This window comes from Enoplosus armatus, chromosome 15, assembly GCF_043641665.1.
Source record: "Enoplosus armatus isolate fEnoArm2 chromosome 15, fEnoArm2.hap1, whole genome shotgun sequence".
NCBI classification, from domain to species: domain Eukaryota; kingdom Metazoa; phylum Chordata; class Actinopteri; order Centrarchiformes; family Enoplosidae; genus Enoplosus; species Enoplosus armatus.
In genome coordinates this window covers 8312642-8333144 of record NC_092194.1, presented here as the reverse complement: position 1 = coordinate 8333144, position 20503 = coordinate 8312642, and the positions used below count along the sequence as shown (strand labels likewise).

The window sequence follows — 20503 nt, the reverse complement described above, 5'->3', positions numbered from 1 at the left end:
AAGCAAGGACAGGGGCAAAGAGGATATGAACACACACACAGACAAAAGGAGAGCTGTGAGACACTGATTGACTTCCCATGTGGTTGTGAACCAGACCAGTCGAACTGGGCATTAATTCAGTATTATATTAACTTTTAATGGTATGTATCAAGATGAGATGATCATTTTGGTATCATTTTACAAAATGCTGTTGTATCATATGAATGTTTCCAAGCTAATTATAATTGAACACTAACACGTTTCTCATTCAGGTTTTTATTTACATCATATGGAAAGAGGTTTGTCTAATGTAATATAAAACTGTATAGCCTAACTGTGGAACACAGATCAATGCATTGAACATAAAATTGCCTGGGTGATGCTGTCTGATGTCTAAAGACTTGAAACATCCAATGACCGCAGGTTGCATCACTGATTATGTACCCCAGTGCACCGTAGGATGCAATAACAATCATCATATACCTGCCCTGACCAAGCAGACACTCAAAGAAATAACTCATCATTGAAAGCAATGAGTTTACAATATGCGCCATCACAGTATAATGTGATCACCTCTCCTTGGATGCTCCTGGAAGTAAATCATCCAGGCATGTAGTTACAGCATATACTGCAACACATCAGGTACACACAATTTAAGTAGCTCAATAAACCACAAGAAATGTTGTGTGGTCTTGGCAGTTGAGATTGTTTCACCAAGCAATCTGTGGTAAGTAAAACCCACACTTGGGTGATTATTACCCAAGCCCTGCTGATATGCATGAGCATAAATCTTTAAATGGTGGCTAGCCTTCAGCAACAGCATCGCTCAGCACTACAAGGATAAAGCAAACCCTAGTCATCCATAGTTGTTAAATCATAGACTCTGACATGCTAGTTTCCCCATCATTTATCAGCCAGCTAAGCTCCGAAGAAGGTCAACAGCAGTGATAACAGAAAGAGATGCTAAATAGAACCAGGAGGAGATGCAGAACGCAAATCCCCTACGTCAAGGCAATGTTTTACAAGCTGTGGCTCAGCCCACATAAACAGGCCCTGGGAAGAGCTTCTTCCCCTAGCTCTATGATAAACAACATGTCTGATAGTGGTGGTGGAGCAGCGGGCCAAACAACTGGAATAAGTAGCCCATCTGATGACATCTGTCTTCACACACTTAATTGATTTTTTAGCCCCTCCAGACTCAATGCACTACACACACACACACATAAACCATCGCTATCTCCCTCGACCATCAACAGACCTCACAGAACCAGCCTTCTGCATTTTGGAGCCTCAATTCTACCCAAGCCAAAACCACTAACTTCCTCCAGGATAATCCTCTCGGGAGGACAGGACTTTGAAATCCAATTAAGAAATTAACTTCTTCCCTCATTTTGGCAGCGATTCTAATTTCCCTTCGGGCCTGTGGATTCTAGATGCTGGGAATTGTGAGGAGAGGTGGTCGTAGGGAAAAGGCTGGATTCAGGAGATCATGGCGAACAGCTCTGGGCTGGGAAATGAAGAGGAGAGTCAGGGAACCTTCCCCAAGTTGATTCGAAATCCATGCAGGCACAAAATGTCATTCTGTTTGTAGTATGCAGAGGTGGGCAAACTGATGTAAACACACTGTCCATAGTATTACAGCATTTTCTGCCCAAAAAATGATTAATTTTCCAGGCATCATCAGATATCATCATATTACTACTCCTAGCTTACATGTGATCAGTTATGTTGGCTTAGTTTTAGATAAAGAATATACATTGAGTTGGCAGACTCAATGTCATTCTAGATATGTACCACTGCAACTGTGGACATCTGTATAAATATTAAAATAATAATAAATATTAAAGAATTAATTAAAGAATGAATGTAGCCGTGACTGTTGACAATTTCTAGTAAGTAAGAATGTCTAGTAAGAATGTCATTGCAGATATCGCTAATTGTCATTCTGACTAATAAGAATATAATTTTGACTAAGAGAAATGCTATTATGGATATCTAAAATATAATTGTGGATAGTCAATGAACCCTTTTTAATGTTAAAAAGGATAGTATGCCTTTTTACTGTACTCGTCAACAGATATCCAAAATACATTTGTGAATTTCTGCAATTGCATTTTTACTAGTCATAATGCCAATTGTGGATATCCTTAATGCCATTTTTCCAAGTCACTGTATCAATGTATTTTGGATATTCAAAATTATACTTTGGATATTGGAAATTAGTGAAGTAATGTCATTTGTCCTACAAAGAATGTCATTGTGGATATCTGAAATGTTATTTTTGACTGGGAAGAACTGAATAACAGATATCTGCAATATATATCCAGTCTTACACTTAAATGTTAAAACAAACTGCCATATGCTTCTCCATTGTGACCATTTGCCACTTTTCTCTATATTTTTTATATAATTGTAAGCTGAAGATATTTGCAAGACAAGCAATTTGATGTTGTCTCCTTGAGCTCTGCAAAATTGTGACCGGCATTTTTCACATTATTGACATTTCAAAAACCAAACGATTAATCAGTTATTCGAGAAAACTGGAAGACTTAACTGATGCAACGTCGCCACTCAGTGGCCTTTTCGGTGTGTCACACCTTTGCGATTCAGCCATTAGCATTGTCTGTCTTTGGCTACCTAGGGTCTTGCTGGACCTAAAATGTCTCTCCTCGCTTTACTCACCTGGTGTTCCTCTAAACAGAAAAAGGACTCCTTGTGTTACGTTGTGTAAGTTACACACGCACACATGATACAAACACACACACACACTTCTAAAAGCTCCATAGTAGCAAACTATAATAGCATCCTGCTTGCAGACAGAAATGTCCTCACACACTTAACACTGCAGTCTCTCTTTGTAGAAACACAACTGCTTTTTAACATTTAGCTAACACTCGGATAAACTGTCTGCTAAAACAACAATCTCCAGCGTGTAATACACTTAATGCTAACTACTAACTTTACGGTAACAGCTTTTTATCTCACTATCTTCAGAGTTAGCTTAGCTCATTTACACACCTCTTTCGTCGTAGCAGTGCTTTCAATACCGAGTAAACCATACAGGTCCATCTGTAGGATATCCTTGGCCTTTCCGGACATGTCTGCCGACAACGAGCGTCAGTACCAACACAGAAAAATAACAAATGTAAACGCAATGTTAACGTTTGGCTAATTCAACTGCTTGTTGTTGTTCCAGTTCCAGGCAGCATGCGTTTGACGTCGTCGACCTTTCAACTAGGCTGTGCACTGCAATCTGGGAAATGGAGTTTTTGTTCCGCTGTTCTTCCAGGAGCTGAAGGATAAATACAGAAAGATTTTGGCCATTTTTACCTTAGCATTTACTTTTAAGAATAATCACACTCATGTCATTTTCCCTCCCCATTAAGTAATTAGTTTGACCAAATACATCTGAGCTATATTCTGAATAGATTGACTTGTAGATGGAAAATATGCATTGTGTTTATCAACCATTTTGCTATTCATGAATAGTTTTATGTCAACAAACTATTCACAGTATCATGATACTGTTGCCTTTTGAGGCTGTTCCAAATATTCATAATTGAAAGTAAATAGGGCAGTATTGATGTATAGGCATATATTTATATTTATATTTACCAAGAATCCCTCAAATCTGTATATATAAGAGTTGTGATGTTTTACATTTTAATAATAAACCTATCTGCTCAGTTGTAATTCACTCCGCCAGCTCTGGTGCATCAGCTTGTTGTAACAACAGAGTGCTCTCTGGTGGACAAATTATGTAACAGTGACACAGTCTCCAAAAACGACCTCTTTTCAGTATATTTAACACCCATACGTATATATCTTAGTTAAGCCAATATCGACTTATAGCATCAGCCTGGCAGTAGAACAGTCAGTTTGTATTTTTGGCAGCCAGACTCCACCTTTGTTTACATTTGAATCATGGTTTAGCCTGCTTAGTCCTCGGTTTTACTTAATTAAACCTGACAACACCTTGTATCAATTGTAAGATGTAAACAGAAAACTCAGTGCTTCTATTTAGACATTTTCACCAAGGACCATTTCTTTTGTGTTTTTAATTGTAGCTATATTTTAAAAAGTTATGATTATTATTATCTGGGCTAGTGCATGCCAGCGTGGTGTCCTTGATAGACAAGGGGTCACCAGTAAGATGAGAAACACTGAATACTAATAATAATATTGCTTTGATTTGAAGAAAGGATCATAAACAAATATTAAAGAAACAGCTGTTCTGATCAAAGCCACTGTTATCACTACACAGCAGTGGCAAACAAACAGCAGGCCAGTGTAGCCCAAAAGCATATCCACATCTGGTATCTCACATAAGGGTCCTGGGGACAAAATGTATCGTAGGCTATTGGTGTAGAATTCATTTTTATTTAATAACCCTAATGAAATTTCCTAAAGAGAGATAAGCTGTTGTTTTTGTTTTCCGGATATGGGTCTGCCTGTGGTTTCAGGATAACCCAGCTGTTCTTCACCAAGTTAATCAATTGCTGCAGCATTTCCTGTGGGAAGTGGGATCCATAGAGATGCAGAATCAGGAACATGTCCTGACATGTCTTAGAGCAGCTCTACTTTTCTGAAATCTAGTAGATATGGTTGTGAAAGGTCACAAAAAGCAACATTTTATGTGTAAACAGTTTGGAAATATTAGGATTACTCTGTCACCCCAGGGTGTTCAAAAAGATTGGCTTCTCTCAGGATGTTCATCCTGAATAACTGTTACTGCCCCCTATAGCGTTTAGTATGTTCAGCCCATCGTGTCACTTGCAATGACCTTTCTTTCCTTCCAGGATACCCATGACAAACACAGTAGAATTAGATCTTATAATCAAACATAATAAAACGCCTTTCTGGAGGCCCATAAGGTAGAAGGTTTTGCAGCAGGACCATTAGGTTATGGGTCAGTTTTACCTGAATTTGTGGTTGAAAATCACTTGTTGTGTACACACGCATACAGAACAATGAACGGAAAACGTGACAGTGACGTTGACTTTGACTTTGAAGTACTTGGTGCTTGATTCCAACTGATGGGGTGTCATGATCCTGTTCAACTAGCTCAGCAAGACAGCTGGTGACTATTCATGATGCGTTTGTAATATTTGCTCAATAGCTTTTGTTGCTATTGCACTGTTTAAACAAAGCAGTCTCATGTGTAACCATTATTTTCTCTATGACAGGCTGGGCTTACAGCTATCCTGCATATTCTTTAGTGTTGTAACTTGAGTGCCTAGGCTGCTGATTTCTCAGTGGTCTCCCTGATAGAAGCCCCATTTTCCTCTAGATTAACAAAACCTCCTACAGTGATGACACTTTGGCCCAGGGGACCTAAAGCAGCACAACAATACAATTACCGTATAGCTCCCTTTCTCTGAGGCATTGAAACTCTAGCAAGCCAAATAGCCTCAAGTCACAGGGGGAACGATAACAGCTGCACTGCAACAATGCAATAATGCAAATTCTCAACAAAATACCCAGATCCAAACAAATGTCACAATTGTCATTCTGACAGTACAGGTTGTTTGATTCAGATACTAAATGAAAATGCCTAATGAAGATTTCTTTATATTTTGCAGCTCTATACGCATATACCAATATACTGTGATAAGAGAAATTCAAAAAACATAAATAACCAAAAGCTATGATAACCACACCATTACAACTTGCTTATCTTGACTGTCCTTAAGGAGAAATGCAAACACATTCAAGGCAGTTATGGATTTCATGAACTTTGTGTTCTTTTAGTGTTTTTAGTCACAGGAACATTTTGTTCATTCAGGGACATTTTCACTCTAACATTCGTAAACTCCTGAAGTTATATAAACACATCATTGAGGAAAGATTAGGCCTATGTCTCGGTGTCTCCAGATCACGTCTGGATCCTGATCCAAATAATCCGAAAAACTGTTTGGGATTTAGTTAAAAGTAAAAGTGTGAGAAAGGAGGAGGAGTAGTCTAGGTCAAGGCTCCTCAGAGCAGTCAGACCTATACACACCCTAAAGGCTGGACATTGTGTCTTCAGTTATCAGATAAAACCACAGTAACTCAAGAGTATAAGAGATTCTGTGACTGTGACAGGCAGCTTGTACTGTCAAGAGTCGTAGACTGATTTAGGGAATCAGGGAACCGAAGTTCATTTTCCTCCAGCAGCTACTGTCCGCCTGAGGTCAGATCCAGCTGATGGGATGGGGAGTGTGGGAGGCTGCATTCAGCATCACCTACAGCTTCAAGTCAGACAACGACAGGTACGTTAAGACCGGAAATCAGGCAATTCTATCTTGAAAATAAAACGCAGACCACAGAAACTTTGAAAGTTTGAATATTCAATGAAAAACATTTAGATAAATCTGCTATGATATAAGTTATTCCTCGAGCATTTATTTTCGTGTTTAAGAGCTGTTGCTAGCAGTAACCCCTCGGTTACGTTGCATTTACAGTCCAACTGACATTGTTACAGTTTGGTTAGCAAGATGTGACCAGACATGGAGGCATCTTTCAGGTACTAACCAAACACCAGTAGGTAAGCTACTCCATTTGTAATAGCTATTTTGTGTATGTAATATGAGATGTTGGCTAAATGATTTTTTTGTGGTCAGTTTAGTGCTAAGTTAGCTATACTAGCTGTTGGGGGTTAATGTGTTGCTAATGCTACATTCTAAATTAACGTTAGGTCAGTTAACTAATTTGGCTTCTGTTGGACTAATTTCGATGTTAATTAGCAAGCTTTTGTGGACTTGATTAATTACGTGTGTTGTACTTGCTATACTATATGACTGTTGTTCTTTCAGGAGTAATACTTTGTTTTCTTTCTTGAAGAACAATGTAACTCATTTGTCAGTTAACCTAGCTAGCCTACACCTTCCTGGCTAACAGTTAGCTAGTTAGTAGCTTCGTTTTCTAGCTAGTTGTAACTATTATTGTATTGTGTCTTCTTTCGGCGTTTTATTGTAACCACAATCTTTGTATTTTGCCGTGCTCAGCTGTAGTCACAGTTTCACAATTGCCTCCAGTAAAATTGTCTTGGTCTCATATCGGGGGTTTTATTCTGAAAGTTTTTACCGGACGTTTTAGCTCAATAATGTCGCTTCTTTGACACTGTCAGTCTCTCACAAGTGAGTGAAGGCTCAGAGGCTGTAGCGATTTGAAAGCGGTGCCATCTGCATACCGCACAGGGTTTGACCTGCTGCACACTGCCGAAATCTTCATGGGCCCATGTTTCATTTTTCTGGCAGAATAAAAGGTTGTCCGGATGACTGCAAAGCGCCCCCCCATCTGAAACACACCAGAGGGCGAGTCTTCAAGTGCATATTTATGGAATAAAACCATAAGGTAAAAGGTAAGGGATCATAGTGAGGCTATAGGTGATCTATAACGATGCAACAGTGCATTGAGATGGAACATGTGCGGCAGCGAAAGTAATTGGCGTTATCGTTTTGTTTTTCTGGTGTCTTTTTACTCGCCACAGTAAGGTGACCAGTCCCGTTATGCCCCACTGGTATGTGGGAAAAATCGCAGCGCAAAGTAATGATGGTGCACCGTTAATGTCGCTATTTATTTCAGGTCTTTTCGTCGTATCATAATGGACCAATGCAGATTGGCATACTGGCAGTTATAGCATTCATAGTCTTGTCGAGACCTGCGGGAGGTGGTTTCCTCCAAACCTTCTTGCCTTGGACAGAATGAAGAGGAAGAAGGCTGTGATGGGAAAAAAAACCGTGTTGAAATCCACTTGAACTGAGGATTCCCGTTTTAAGGACTGTGTTTGGACCATATGGGCTGTCGCTCGTGTTTAGTCAATGTGCAGATGTTAAATCAGTCAGACAACTGCTCAGACAGAAACCCTCAGACAGTCTGGGAATAAAGGAAACTAAACTACAACTGAAAGATACATTCCAACTCCAAAATGTGCCCGTAGACTTTGCGGGCATGTCGGTCACTCCCTTAAATAGCTGAGATGGGAGGAGAGGAGTTTATGAGTTAAATGTGTACCAGATGTTATCAGTCATTCTGCAAATACTGTAAAAGATTTGGGATAAAGCTTGAATAATTATCTATAATTACACAATCTCCAAGCAACATATGTTCCATGTGTTTGCATATGTTTTGAATGCATGAAATACAGGGTTAGGGTTAGACTGTCATCATTTCAATGCTCAAAAGGTAAAATCTCAATTTTTTAATACATATCCCCGTCCTTTACCTTCCAACTATATCTGGAAAACAAGTGGAAGGAAAACAAAATGAGAAAAGAGAGGAAAATGTGTAAACTGGTAAATGAGATTTTACGAATTCCAGCTAAATCCTTTAGTTTATTCACTCATCTAGTATTTCTGACATAGAACATTTGTAGAAAAAAATGTATCATGCATAAGCTTTGCATATGTCTCAGAGGAAATAAATCAGTGGCAATGTTCCTGCATGCTCTTAAGTGTTGATGCCGTACTGTAGCAATGGGCTGCTGTGTGGGCGGCTTCACCAGAGGACAGATGAGTAGGCTTGTCCTGTGTGTGTGCAGTGAATCAGCCTGCTATTAGAGGTACATGTGGGAGCTCTGGAAGACAAGGTCGGCTACTGAAACTTGCTTATATTTGAGGAGTGCACAAAAGAATATGCAAATGATTCTGTCACAGCTGATCTTTGGCGTTGCTCGACATGTTACTTAGATGTTTGTACATGAAGAGAATATCCAGCTTCTTGGGATCAAGTCAATGTCCTTTGGAATGAAACTGAAATTTCAAAAGAGGAACATGAGCTGTCACAATAGCATGTTTATCTTGAGCCAAGTTTCCTGTCCTGGGAAAGTCCTTTCCTTCCTTCTGAAAAGTTCCTGAGCCGTGCTGTGGAGTCCGGCTTACAGCATACATGACACACACACACACACACACACACACACACACACACACACACCATTTTCTTCAAGTGTCTTAGTCATAACTTTGCAGGAAGTCAATCCATGTAACACAACTCTCAGTGCATTCTGATGAACCCCAGTAGCTTCACAAGTGCATGACTGTGAAAATTCTCCAGATTACAAGCATCAATTTGCAACTTTTGTTCCCATCTCACACTGAACATGAAACAACAATGTTCTCTTGAATCAGAAGTTGTATAAATGTTTGCTTGGCGTAACCCTTATTAGTGTGAAAGGGGACAGGGAGCATTCCATCCATTTTGTGGCTGATGAACAAAGCTCTTTGAAGAGCATTGAGAAGGCCTATTGTAAAACACCATTGTCTGCCTGCTTGCTGCCACGGTAACACTCTCACACTGGCAGTGGGACTAAAATGCTGCAGTCAGAGCTGACAAACACTTGCCAGAATATGTGAGAAAAGAAAAGCCTAATTTTACCTTGACTCTCCCGAGTGAATAGAAATCCAGTTTGTCTGATTTTTCACAAGTCATTACTTCTGTTCCCTGAGAATTACTGTTTGAAAAAAGAGAAATCCAAGACATTTGCAAGCTGCGTTTAACTGTGTTCAGTTTACTGAGCTCCCAAAATGTAAATACAAAAGAGTCATGAGGATATAATTCCTTCCAGGCTGGTTCTCTGAATGACCTTTTTTGCCGAGCATTGTGTTTGTTCATGCTCATCACTCAATGTTTCATCTGTATATGTTATCTTTGCCAAGTGTGAAGTCAACAACAGGAGACAGAAGAACCACTCACTGTTTTGTGTTGGACCATCTAATATCACAAGTATTTTTAGACTTTTGGAGAAAGTTTTCCCCTTTTTTGGCCCGAACCCTTATCCCACTGATTTCATTAGAGTGTGGGAACATGTTTATACTAGTTACATGCAGTGGGTAGTTTTTAGAAGTTCGGGGGTGAGATTGGTAAAAGACGGGATTGTGCTCTGGGGTCGTGCCAGAAAAGAGCACTTGTGGGATCAATGTGTGCATTCATGTCAGCGTCAGCTTTGTTGGTATGATGTTTGTGAAAGGTTCTTCCTGTACACTTGTTTCTATGTATTAGCTTTTCACAAGCGTGCCTTGTGTGCATGTTTTCCAATGTTTATATCCCTGTAATGAGCTTGAAAATGCAATTATTTATCATGTAAATTGCAATATGCACTGTGCAGACAATGTCAAGCCTGGCTTTGTGGAGAGGTTTGACGAGCTGACTGTGAGTCTCTTTTCTTTCAGGCAGGATTAAGTAGGAATGTTTGGCAGAGCTGGTGATGACTGGACTGCTGACATATCTTTTGCTCATCCACAAAAGTGCAGAGCTATCATTTCCTATTCTGTTTTCCTTTCTGATAAGGCCTTGTTTTGGCCTGCTTCCTCTGGTCTGGAGTGCAATGACGACTCTGTATACTGGACAAAATCATTGGATATCTGTGCAAACAGACACCATCTGCTGTCCAAAACATGCAGAATTATTTTCTGAAAAAGAAATAATTGTCTCTTGTCATCTGTGAACACGTTTCCTTTCTTTCCCCCACAGCCATCATGTCAGGGAGGTCAGATGGGAAAAAGAAGTGGGCAGCAGTCAGGGGTCGCCTGGGCTCCTCGCAGGACTCCGATACCCCGCAGGAGGCCAACCTGGAGAGTGCTGATCCAGAGTTGTGCATCAGGCTGCTACAGGTTCCCACCGTGGTCAACTATTCAGGGCTGAAACGTCGCCTGGAGGGCAGCGACCAGACGTGGATGGTCCAGTTCCTGGAGCTGAGCGGGTTGGATCTCCTCCTGGAGGCCCTGGATCGGCTCTCAGGACGGGGATGCTCTCGCATAGCCGATGCCCTCCTGCAACTCACCTGCGTCAGCTGCGTCCGGGCGGTCATGAACTCGTCTGCAGGGATCCACTTCATTATAGAGAATGAGGGATACATTCGGAAGCTCTCCCAAGGTTGACCATACCCTTCTTTTTGTGAAAACAAAACATCCACTTTCTCCGTATACTGTTCATATGAATGTGTCTCTGAGTAACCTCAGAGACATATATATAGATATATATATAAATATAGATATTTAAATCAACCTGTTCATTCAAAAGAGGCCGTCTCATGTTTAAGGTTCCACTTATTGTTTTACATATAATGTGACATTTGTAATATTTTGCTAAATTGGTCATAACTCAGGTGATTAAATGGTTCTCTGTGACTCACTCTGCTGAGCTGAATTTCCCAGTCATGTACTCAGCTTTATATACAGAGATGAATCATTAAGGGCTGCTTTGGGACATCCCTAAAAATGTAGAGTCACAGTGTGTTCATGACTATTGGATTTCCCCACCTTCAAAACACACAATCACATGTTTATCTACAGCTCAACGCCACATCTTTAGAGGGCAAAGTTCAAGTTGAGTTGTTGAAACAAAGCATCCTGCTTGGCTCGAGACACAAGTGGAAAAGAGTAGACAATAGGGGCTTGCTTTAAGAGAAACATGGGAGAAATAGATGGGAAATATGAGCACTGGACCTGTATTGATGTGTGTGATCGTGATGCTCCACAGCCCTGGACACTTCCAACACCATGGTGAAGAAGCAGGTGTATGAGCTGCTTGCCGCCCTCAGCATGTTCTCGACAGAAGGACATGGCCTGGCGCTGGATGCCCTGGACCACTACAAGGCAAGTACATGAACATGCAGAAGAGTCATACTTCTAACACTGTTTTTGAGGCTGTTGTGGGATTTACCTCACATGATCCTACATTGCTTTGAACAATAAATCCCCTAACAGTTCCCTCTAGTGGTGGGTTGCAAGCACAGGCATTATAATCCTGCAGAATCACAGTCTTCCTCAGTGATACTAAGGTGATTACTTGCGCTGACTTTGATTTCCCCTTCAGGGTGTGAAGACACAGCAGTACCGCTTCAGTGTGATCATGAACGAGCTGCAGGCCACAGATAACGTCCCGTACATGGTTACACTCCTCAGTGTCATCAACGCCCTCATCTTCGGGACAGATGACCTCAGGAAGAGAGACAAGATGAGAAAGGAGTTTATCGGTGGGTTCTCTATTCTGCTGCAGTTTTAACAATTAATCAGGAGTCTAGAGTCACATCATCAGTAAGGTCACACTGTGGTAAATTGTTTCCCCTTCTGTGCTAAGAGTGAATGCAGAGGGGTAAGCAGGCCATCAGTAGGAGCTCTATTACAAATACCTCTGTCACTCGATCTGTCTAAGAATAGGTCTAATGGCCTCATTCTCACTTTGACAAAACGCCTGAGAATTAAACAAATCTCAGGTGGATAAAGCATTGTGTATTCATGCATTTTACACCATAACTAGTAACTATCTAATGTCACCACTTTTACACTGTTTAAATAACACCGGCCGAATGTGATTTTGATTATATCTTTGTGAGAAAATCAGCCAAATATAACTATCTATCTTTATCCATCCATCTTTTTTTCTATACTGGACAAAAACAGGATCAACCTCAGACTGAAAGTTCAGACATGAAACCTTTTTTCCTATGAGCTGTCAGTGTTAAACACTGACCTACCAAGCTGCCTGAAGATCACCACAGTTTGACGAATGTCACAGTTACAGCTATATAAACCCTCCCAAATTCATTAAAATGCCACCCACCACCTTAGACCAATCAGCCATTTGTCTGGCCACTCCTCTTTTGTGATTGCCCACCTGTGACTTTCTACCAAAAAACTAACATATGCCACTGTGGAGAGATGTGTGACACCCTTTTAAGATGAACTTTCTTAAAAACTGATAATCGAGTGTTGTGATAGACAGAGCTTTGTTTTGTTGTTGTCTTGCAGGGCTTCAGTTACTTGATATTCTGCCAAAGTTAAGGTGAGCCCCCCCCCCCTCTGTTATTCACATTTGATTCTGTCAGTCTCTTAATCTCTAAAGTAGATTTTATGCAACAAATTGTGCTTTATTTCTAAAGTCCATAATTATTGCAAGTGAAATGGTGCTTTTACAGAAAGATGTTTGTAATTTGTGTGCATTAATGACAATAATTTGAGGCCATTATCATAGTTTTTTAAAAATTGAAAATGGCATTTAAATGCGATGAAGTGTCCCCATCAGTGGTCTGTGTGTGGGTGGTGTGCAGGGAGCAGGAGGATGAAGACTTGATTATTCAATGTGAAGCTTTTGAAGAGGCGATGGCTGAAGATGAGGAGGAGCTGCTGCGGGTCTATGGGGGCATTGACATGAGTAATCACCTGGAGGTTTTCACTACACTCTTTAACAAGGTCTGACTGGCTTTATTTTCTACCACTAAGAACTAAAGATAATGAGAGTGAATAAATCAACACTTGTCCAGATGTACCTCTTATCATTATTATCTTAGGTGTGTAAACATGACGGGCCCTCTTAATTTGTGCATATGCATGTGCTGGCGTGTGCAGGTGAGCAGCTCTCCAGCCTCTCTGCAGCTGCTGTCCATCCTGCAGACGTTGCTGGTGCTGGGGCCAGGCCGCTCTGACATCTGGCTGGCCCTGGAGGCCATCATTAACAGAGCCATACTGCTGGCCCAGGATTGTGAGTCAGCACCGAAGCAACAATACATTCACTTTAGGTCAACACTCTGAAGAGGCTAATGGCTAGCTAATGGCCAGCTCAGTGATTCATGTGTGAAGGGGGGGTGAAATAGATCATAGCGGTGAAATAATAGGCAGCTGTTGACAAGATGGCTGAAAGCTTTTGTTTTAGTGAGTTTAGTGAGAGATTGTGTGTGTGTGTGTGTGTGTGTGTGTGTGTGTGTGTGTGTGTGTGTGTGTGTGTGTGCGTGTGCGTGTGTGTGCGTGTGTTTGCACTCCAGCTCAGATGGAGTCCTGTGAGAAGATCATGCAGCGGCTGATGTTCTCCAAAGGCAACAGCTGTGAGGGTCACCATGAAGTGGACGGGCAGCTTGTGAAGGTGGATAAGGCTGTGCAGACGGATCTGGATCATCAGGGCAAAGAGAAGTCGGACAAAAGCATAACTTCCTCTCAGAAGCCGCTGTGTGCCGCTCCTCCACCTCCTCCTCCACCTCCTCCTCTGCCCCCTAGTATGACTGGGCCCCTGCTCCAACCTTCTAACCAGTGCCCACCTCCGCCCCCACCACCTCCTCCACCGCTACCTGGAGGGTTTGGTGGGCCCCCCCCACCTCCTCCCTTGCCTGGAATGCCGCCACCACCACCACCACCACCACTGCCCTGCGGTCCAGGCATGCCTCCCCCACCACCACCTCCACCACCGCCCGGAGGGTTTGGTGGACCCCCACCACCACCCCCCTTACCTGGCATGCCACCTCCACCTCCTCCTCCCCCAGGCATGATAGTGGCTCAGAGTAACCAGGCTCTGGGGTGCGCTGCACCCACAAAGGCATACCGATGTCCTACACTGAGGATGAAAAAGCTCAACTGGCAGAAACTCCGCAGTGTTACTGGTGAGTGGATAAAACATTCTTGTAAAGGCTGAAATTATTTTAATGACAATCTGCCATGTACCTTTTTATGAAAGCAGCAAACTCTGGCTGAATCAAATTTCCAGAGTGTCAGCCGCCTTTGATATATGCTAAGACTAAAAAGTGAAAGTTTAGAAGCTTTTTCTCCATTCATCAAGATGTTATTCAGCCATTCAGGCCGTTTATATGTTTAAATAGAACAATAGACATTGGCAGCTGTGTAGAGAATAGTTGATGGGGATGGAATATTGATATGAACAGCAACATCTGAAAAGTAAACAAACCATTATCCCAGATTTGGGTATTCTTTAATGTGGGTGTTGCAGAGGATTCCCCTCAGAGTTGAGAGAATGAAGCATCACTTTCAAATGAGTTTTCAGCCATGGTGTGATGTTGATACAAAATGGAGCCACATGAGCTCATGACGGGCTTCTCTCTCCCTGCGCACACACAGATGGTCACTCCATGTGGGCCTCAGTTCAGAAAGAGCCTCCTCCTCGGGAGCCGGACTACAGCAGTATCGAGCAGCTGTTCTGTCTCCCGGTGACCGAACACAAAGACAAGGGGGCAGCTGCTCCTGTCAAGAAGGAGCCTAAAGAGGTGTGCTCGGTCAACACTCGACACGGCTCCTCAGAACTGTAGCACTCAGAACAAACACGCCTGATTATCAAAGCTGAATAATCAATATTCCTCTCTAACGTCTCTTTTTCTTCTGTAGATTACATTCATTGATCCAAAGAAAAACTTGAATTTGAACATATTCCTAAAGCAGTTCAAATGGTAAGAGATTACACATTATTTTGATGTATTTTTATGTATGTTTGGTCCACTTTCCAGCTCAATATTTTTCATTTTCTCTGTCCAGCACAAATGAGGACTTTGTAGCCATGATTCAGAAAGGGGACCGCACTAGGTTTGATGTAGAGGTGCTAAAGCAGCTTCTAAAGCTCCTACCAGAGAAGCATGAGGTTTGTTTTCTTAACAATTCTCCATCCTTATCTTGACGCATTTTTGCACACTTATCTGCCATTAAGGGTTCATTTTAAAATGGCAAATGTCTGAGTCACTATCTTGTTTTTTTATGTAGATTGAAAATTTGAAGTCCTTCCAAGGAGAAAAAGAGAAGTTGGCAAATGTTGACCGCTTCTACACCTCCCTCCTCACTGTGCCGTGGTAACTTTTTTACTCCAGTTCTGATTTAACTTTTAATTATGTGAATGCTGCATGCTTGATATTCTCAATCCAGTGTATACTGTCATACTTGGCTGCTTATTTACTTTGCTGTCTGGCTTGTCTCCCCAGTTACCAGTTGAGGATTGAGTGCATGTTGCTGTGTGAGGAGACTTCATCAGTGTTGGATATGCTCAAACCTAAAGTCAAGCTAGTGGAGGAGGCCTGCCAGTGTAAGTAAACCCTATACTTTCAGCTGTATTTACATGCATGCAGTTGTCATTCTTTCCCAACTATCCATCTCGAGATAAGTATTTTATATATATATCAAGTTAACACGATGTAATTTCTCATTTCTCAGCTCTGAAAACGAGCACGCTCATGCCCAGTTTCTGCAGGCTCATCCTTGACGTTGGAAATTTTCTCAACTATGTAAGAACCTCTTTGGTCTCATGTATATTTTACTTAAGCTGACATTTAGAAGGAGCTTGCATTTTTAATCATCGATCTACTTCCAGGGAAGTCACACTGGGAACGCTGAGGGGTTCAAGATTAGCTCTCTGCTCAAGCTTACAGAGACCAAGGCCAACAAGAGCCGCATTACGCTGCTTCATCACATCCTGGAGGTACACAAACTGGCTCACAGCTGCCATAACTTTTCTCCCCCTCATTTGTGAACCTGTTTAATTAAACTCTGTGTGGCTTGTTTTGCAAAGGAGGCAGAAGCGAACCACCCGGAGCTGTTGGCACTGCCAGATGATATAGAGATCTGTGAAAAAGCAGCTGGGTATATAAAAAGCATTTCACATGGACTTCAGCTCTTTTTTTAATTGGTTCTAAGTGGATCTGTAACAAAAAGGTTTTCCACTTTGTCCTCAGAGTTAATCTGGACTCTATTCAGTCAGAAGCCAGTGCCTTACAAAAACGACTGAATGAGACGGCCAAGAAGGTCTCCAACTCTGTCGAAGAGATGAAGGAGCAGTATGCAAAAGTTCTTGAGGTCAGATGATAGTCTCTGCCTTGCCTACAGACAGAGCCACAAAGTTGGATCCAAATCCCAAATTCCTCTGTTTACTCTGCTGCAGGAAAGTCTGGAGGCGTGTCAAGCTTTAACTGAAAGGTTCACTGCGATTGAGAAGCAGAAGAGCGAGCTGGCTATCTACTTATGTGAAGATACCAATCAGCTGTCGCTGGAGGAACTCTTCGGAACCATCCGGACTTTCCGAGGACTTTTCATCAAGGCACTGAAGGTCAGGGAGGATACTTTGTTGATGTTAGTCATTACATGACTGTCCCTATGTTTATATGTTTGTAGTCTTTTATACTTTTATATTGTGTAGTTTTTAAACCTACAATTCTTATTTCCTAAACCTACAAAACCTAAAAGTTGTATGCTGTGAATGTGTGCGCATGAATACACTCTATATATACACTGCACGGCTAAGTCGTCCTCTTGTGTATGGGGTTGGTGTTTTCTTTGGAACATGGGTATCATCATACTGTGGAAAAACTGGAAGATGTTGATATGTCTCTGCCCAAATGATACAAAGACAAATTGCTACGTACATTTTGTACTTGGCAGTGAGTGACAACCTCACTTTCATGGTTACAGGAAAACAAAACCAGAAGAGAGCAGGCCGCCAAGGCTGAGAAGAGGAAGAAGCAGCTGGCAGAGGAAGAGTCCAAGAGACAGAAGGGAGAGAATGGAAAAATAAGTAAGTTAAGAACAGCCCTCCATTCTCTCACTGCACTGGAAATTCCTAACCAACATGACCCTCCCTCCTCTTTTTACCAGTCAAGAAAGGCTTTGTACCACAGAATGACGGCTGCATCATCGACCACCTCCTGGCGGATATCAGAAAAGGTTTCAGCCTTAGAAAGACCAGGCCAAGGTGCGATTCGGAAAGCCTCCCTTCTAGTGAAATGCGTAGGGATACCTGCCCGTCTGGTAAGGACAAGAGACTGTGGCCTCCATCCGCAGTTCCTAGCTCCGCTCCTGAGCCACTTAACTGCAAGCCACAACACAGCCTTGCTGCTTTATCTAGGCTCCTTCATTTGTGCTTTAACACTGCTGTCTTGCTATGCTAGCTCCATCGCTTTGTCAAGCTACATTAGCATTTGTTTAAATGGAGAGCATTATATTTTCATGCATCTCTGCTCGCTGTGAAATATCACCCCATTTCAAAGATAATAATGGTCTTAATGTGTATACCTTCACCATCAATACTGCCTACTTCTCCCCCTCAGGATCAAGTGTGAAGCCTGTAGACGAAGAAGCCGTAGAAATGGCCACCACTACCGCTCCCACCAAACCTCAGACAGAGGGTCACCAGGCCAGCACAAGCAACCTGAACGGCTTCATCAGCCCATCAGAAGAGACTCCACCAGCACCACAGAGTGCAGCGCAAGACGGACCAGCTGTACCTCCCAGCACACTCCCAGGAGGACCAGCCATGACCATGCAGGCGCCCCTGGAAAGACCTGCGTCCCTGCAGGAGGGGCAACACCTGCAGAAACCTGCAGTATCTTCACTAGATATGACACAACCTCTGCCTCAGGTTGAAGCGGAACACCAGCCATGTCTCCCCACAAATGGATTTTCATTGGATTCAACTGAGACCAGCGTCCTCAGCCCATCTTCCCTCTCAGATTCAGACCTGCTCGAGGCCGTGTTAGATGGCACGTCTAGCCTGGTACCCGAGAAGCTGATGCCTGAGGAGCCAGCAGACATTAGTGTGAATGTTCAGATCAAGGAAAGTCCTTTACCTAATACAGACAATGTGCCACAGAGTAGTGAAAGCAATATAATGGGAGGCGGGAAAGGTGAAACTAGTAACAAAATAAGCCATTTAACAGAGACTGCAGGACGAGAGGAGCGGGAACACATTATTGTAAAAACGTCCGGTCGAGATGAGGCTGAGGGTTACAAACATTCGGACCCTAAAAGCAACGTGACTACAGTCAGTGAGGGCATCGAGGGGTGCGACGTCCCAGATGGACTGGGATCAGAAGATCTGCCATCTGTGTCTGAAGCAGTGCCTCCATCCCTTAAGCCTGAACCAAAGAAACAGCAGAGCCTCTTTAAACGAAACAAAAAGAAGAGTAACCAAGGTAATCTCTCCGTTAACTTCAATAAAGATCATGCTTGGAATGCTAGTCTCTTGAGGTGTCTTAAAGGGAAATCCTTATTTGTATTGTTTTTATTGCATTTAATGTTTTATATTTTATGTATGGTCTATTTTAGTGTATATTCATAAGTATTTTGCATGACAACATGCATTTTTATTAAAGAGTACATGGATGCAGTGTGCAGCACTTGACTTGCAGATTTAATATTGAATGGATTTAAATATGGCCAGTTTGTTTGAATGCTCTGTTTTCCATTCTGACTCTCTGAAACACAAGGTAACAGTGGGAAAGGACACACTAAACATAAAAAAGGCTGTGTGTTGCAGTGAGGTAGGTCAAATCGATGGGATGGCAAACTGTAAGCAGGAACATCATCCTAATGAACTCAATCACCGTCGTCGAAGCTTTGTCCCAAATAACACGTCATTTGTTGGTCTAACTGGAATCTGGATTTCATTTGTCTCTGTTGTCCAGCTTTTAACACTTGCTCTCTCTTCAACACTTCTCCAGTTCAGTGGTTCAGGCCCAAATCTTAACAGTATTTGACTAAATGTGTCTGAGGTGATTCTAATGTCCATCAAACCTGGGGAAAACTAATCCTAAAAGTACCATTATGTGCAGCAATGAATCCTCTTTTTAATCAGCGGTTAAGTAATCTAACATCCCTGTTTTCTGAACTCAAAACAGCCTTGCAGTCTGTGAAGTCATTGTGAAGTCATCGTGGACTCGGTTCTGTCATGAAAGCTGTCACTTTTGTGTCTCTCCTTCCATATTTTCTTGTCCATTCCCCAAATCTGCAACTGGGACTGTTTTAACCTACTAACAGTCTCGTGTGCTTCCTGTAAACTGTGCTTTGTTAATCTGATTTTGACGAAAGACACTGTATGTGATGTAAATGCATTAAAGACTGATGTAGTCATGTTTGCAAGCCAAACAATGGTGAATAAATTTGTCTGCCAAGTGCCTTTGAGCCAACAGTTGTAGTGTTATCCTACTGTAAATAAGATAACTTTAAAAGTTATTATTTATTTAGTAAGTATTTTATTTAGCTATATTTTGATTCTATCTATTCATTTTAGTCTTTGTCTCCCTAGGTGACTCCAGAAAAAGGAAATCGAGAGGAAAAAGAAAATGTTAATTTCACACAGGAGTTCTGAACTGGAAGGACTGAAGTTTATTGTATTTTGTGAGACGACATGGATATTGACTCCCTCGAGAGGATGCAGAAGTCTTCCTTTTGCAATGGTTTGTTTTCCAAGACCAAGAAGAGTAAACTCATCTAAGGCTGGGATGTTCACAGCATGGATGTTAACTGTGTCACTTTATGTAAAATGAGTTGAGGTTTTTGTGCATATGAGTGGTTTTGATTCAGAACTATTCAAAAAAAAAAGTTGAATATGCTTTATATGTTTTGTATAATTGTTGTAATATGCAAGTGAATGTGTTTTGCTATAAGCTCTATTTACCTTTCAGCACCTAATAGAAAGAAAGATGCAGTGTCTGGGGCGAGATGTTTAATTTAACTCAACAAGACAGAACAGATTGACATTTGTGTCTTAATTTCTTTATATATTATCCAGATGATCTCTAGCAGAAAATATAAGCAAAGTATTTAATGGATTGTAACTTTTAATGTGAAATCTATTTTAATAAAAGTGAATTTACTGTTCAGTTTGTTTGTTTTGAATCAACCCATTCACACAGCTGGCAGTAATGAGGCCTACTAAATGAATTAGAAAAGGCTTATTATGCTACGTACAGTAACTGTGATAGTAAGCGTCTAACGGGTGATGTTGTGGAAAGGTCTTTTTGTCCACGTTGCTTTAACAGCCTTGGAGACAACTCGCTCGAGCACAGCTA

At 41.7% G+C, this 20503-nt stretch overlaps 2 protein-coding genes across 3 annotated transcripts in view; one reads left to right on the top strand and one right to left on the bottom strand.

Moving 5' to 3' along the window:
* Positions 1-3172, bottom strand: part of dnajc17 (DnaJ (Hsp40) homolog, subfamily C, member 17) — a 32829-nt gene extending 29657 nt beyond the window's left edge. For both annotated transcript variants that reach the window (XM_070920113.1, XM_070920112.1), the window contains exon 1: positions 2998-3172. In XM_070920113.1, the coding sequence (XP_070776214.1) occupies positions 2998-3078 (81 nt within the window). In that variant the 5' untranslated portion in view covers positions 3079-3172. The remainder of the gene's footprint in view (positions 1-2997) is intronic.
* A 7261-nt stretch (positions 3173-10433) lies between these two features.
* inf2 (inverted formin 2) lies at positions 10434-20314 on the top strand. Its single transcript, XM_070919983.1, has 22 exons — positions 10434-10830; positions 11437-11552; positions 11773-11932; positions 12708-12741; positions 13007-13148; positions 13305-13437; positions 13718-14326; positions 14799-14944; positions 15063-15124; positions 15210-15312; positions 15432-15517; positions 15647-15747; positions 15876-15946; positions 16033-16140; positions 16231-16301; positions 16394-16514; positions 16600-16764; positions 17127-17229; positions 17310-17462; positions 17762-18625; positions 18920-18973; positions 19738-20314. The coding sequence occupies exons 1-21, from the start codon at positions 10434-10436 to the stop codon at positions 18970-18972; spliced, it is 3798 nt and encodes a 1265-aa protein (XP_070776084.1). The 3' UTR covers position 18973; positions 19738-20314.
* The last annotated feature ends 189 nt before the right edge of the window (positions 20315-20503 follow it).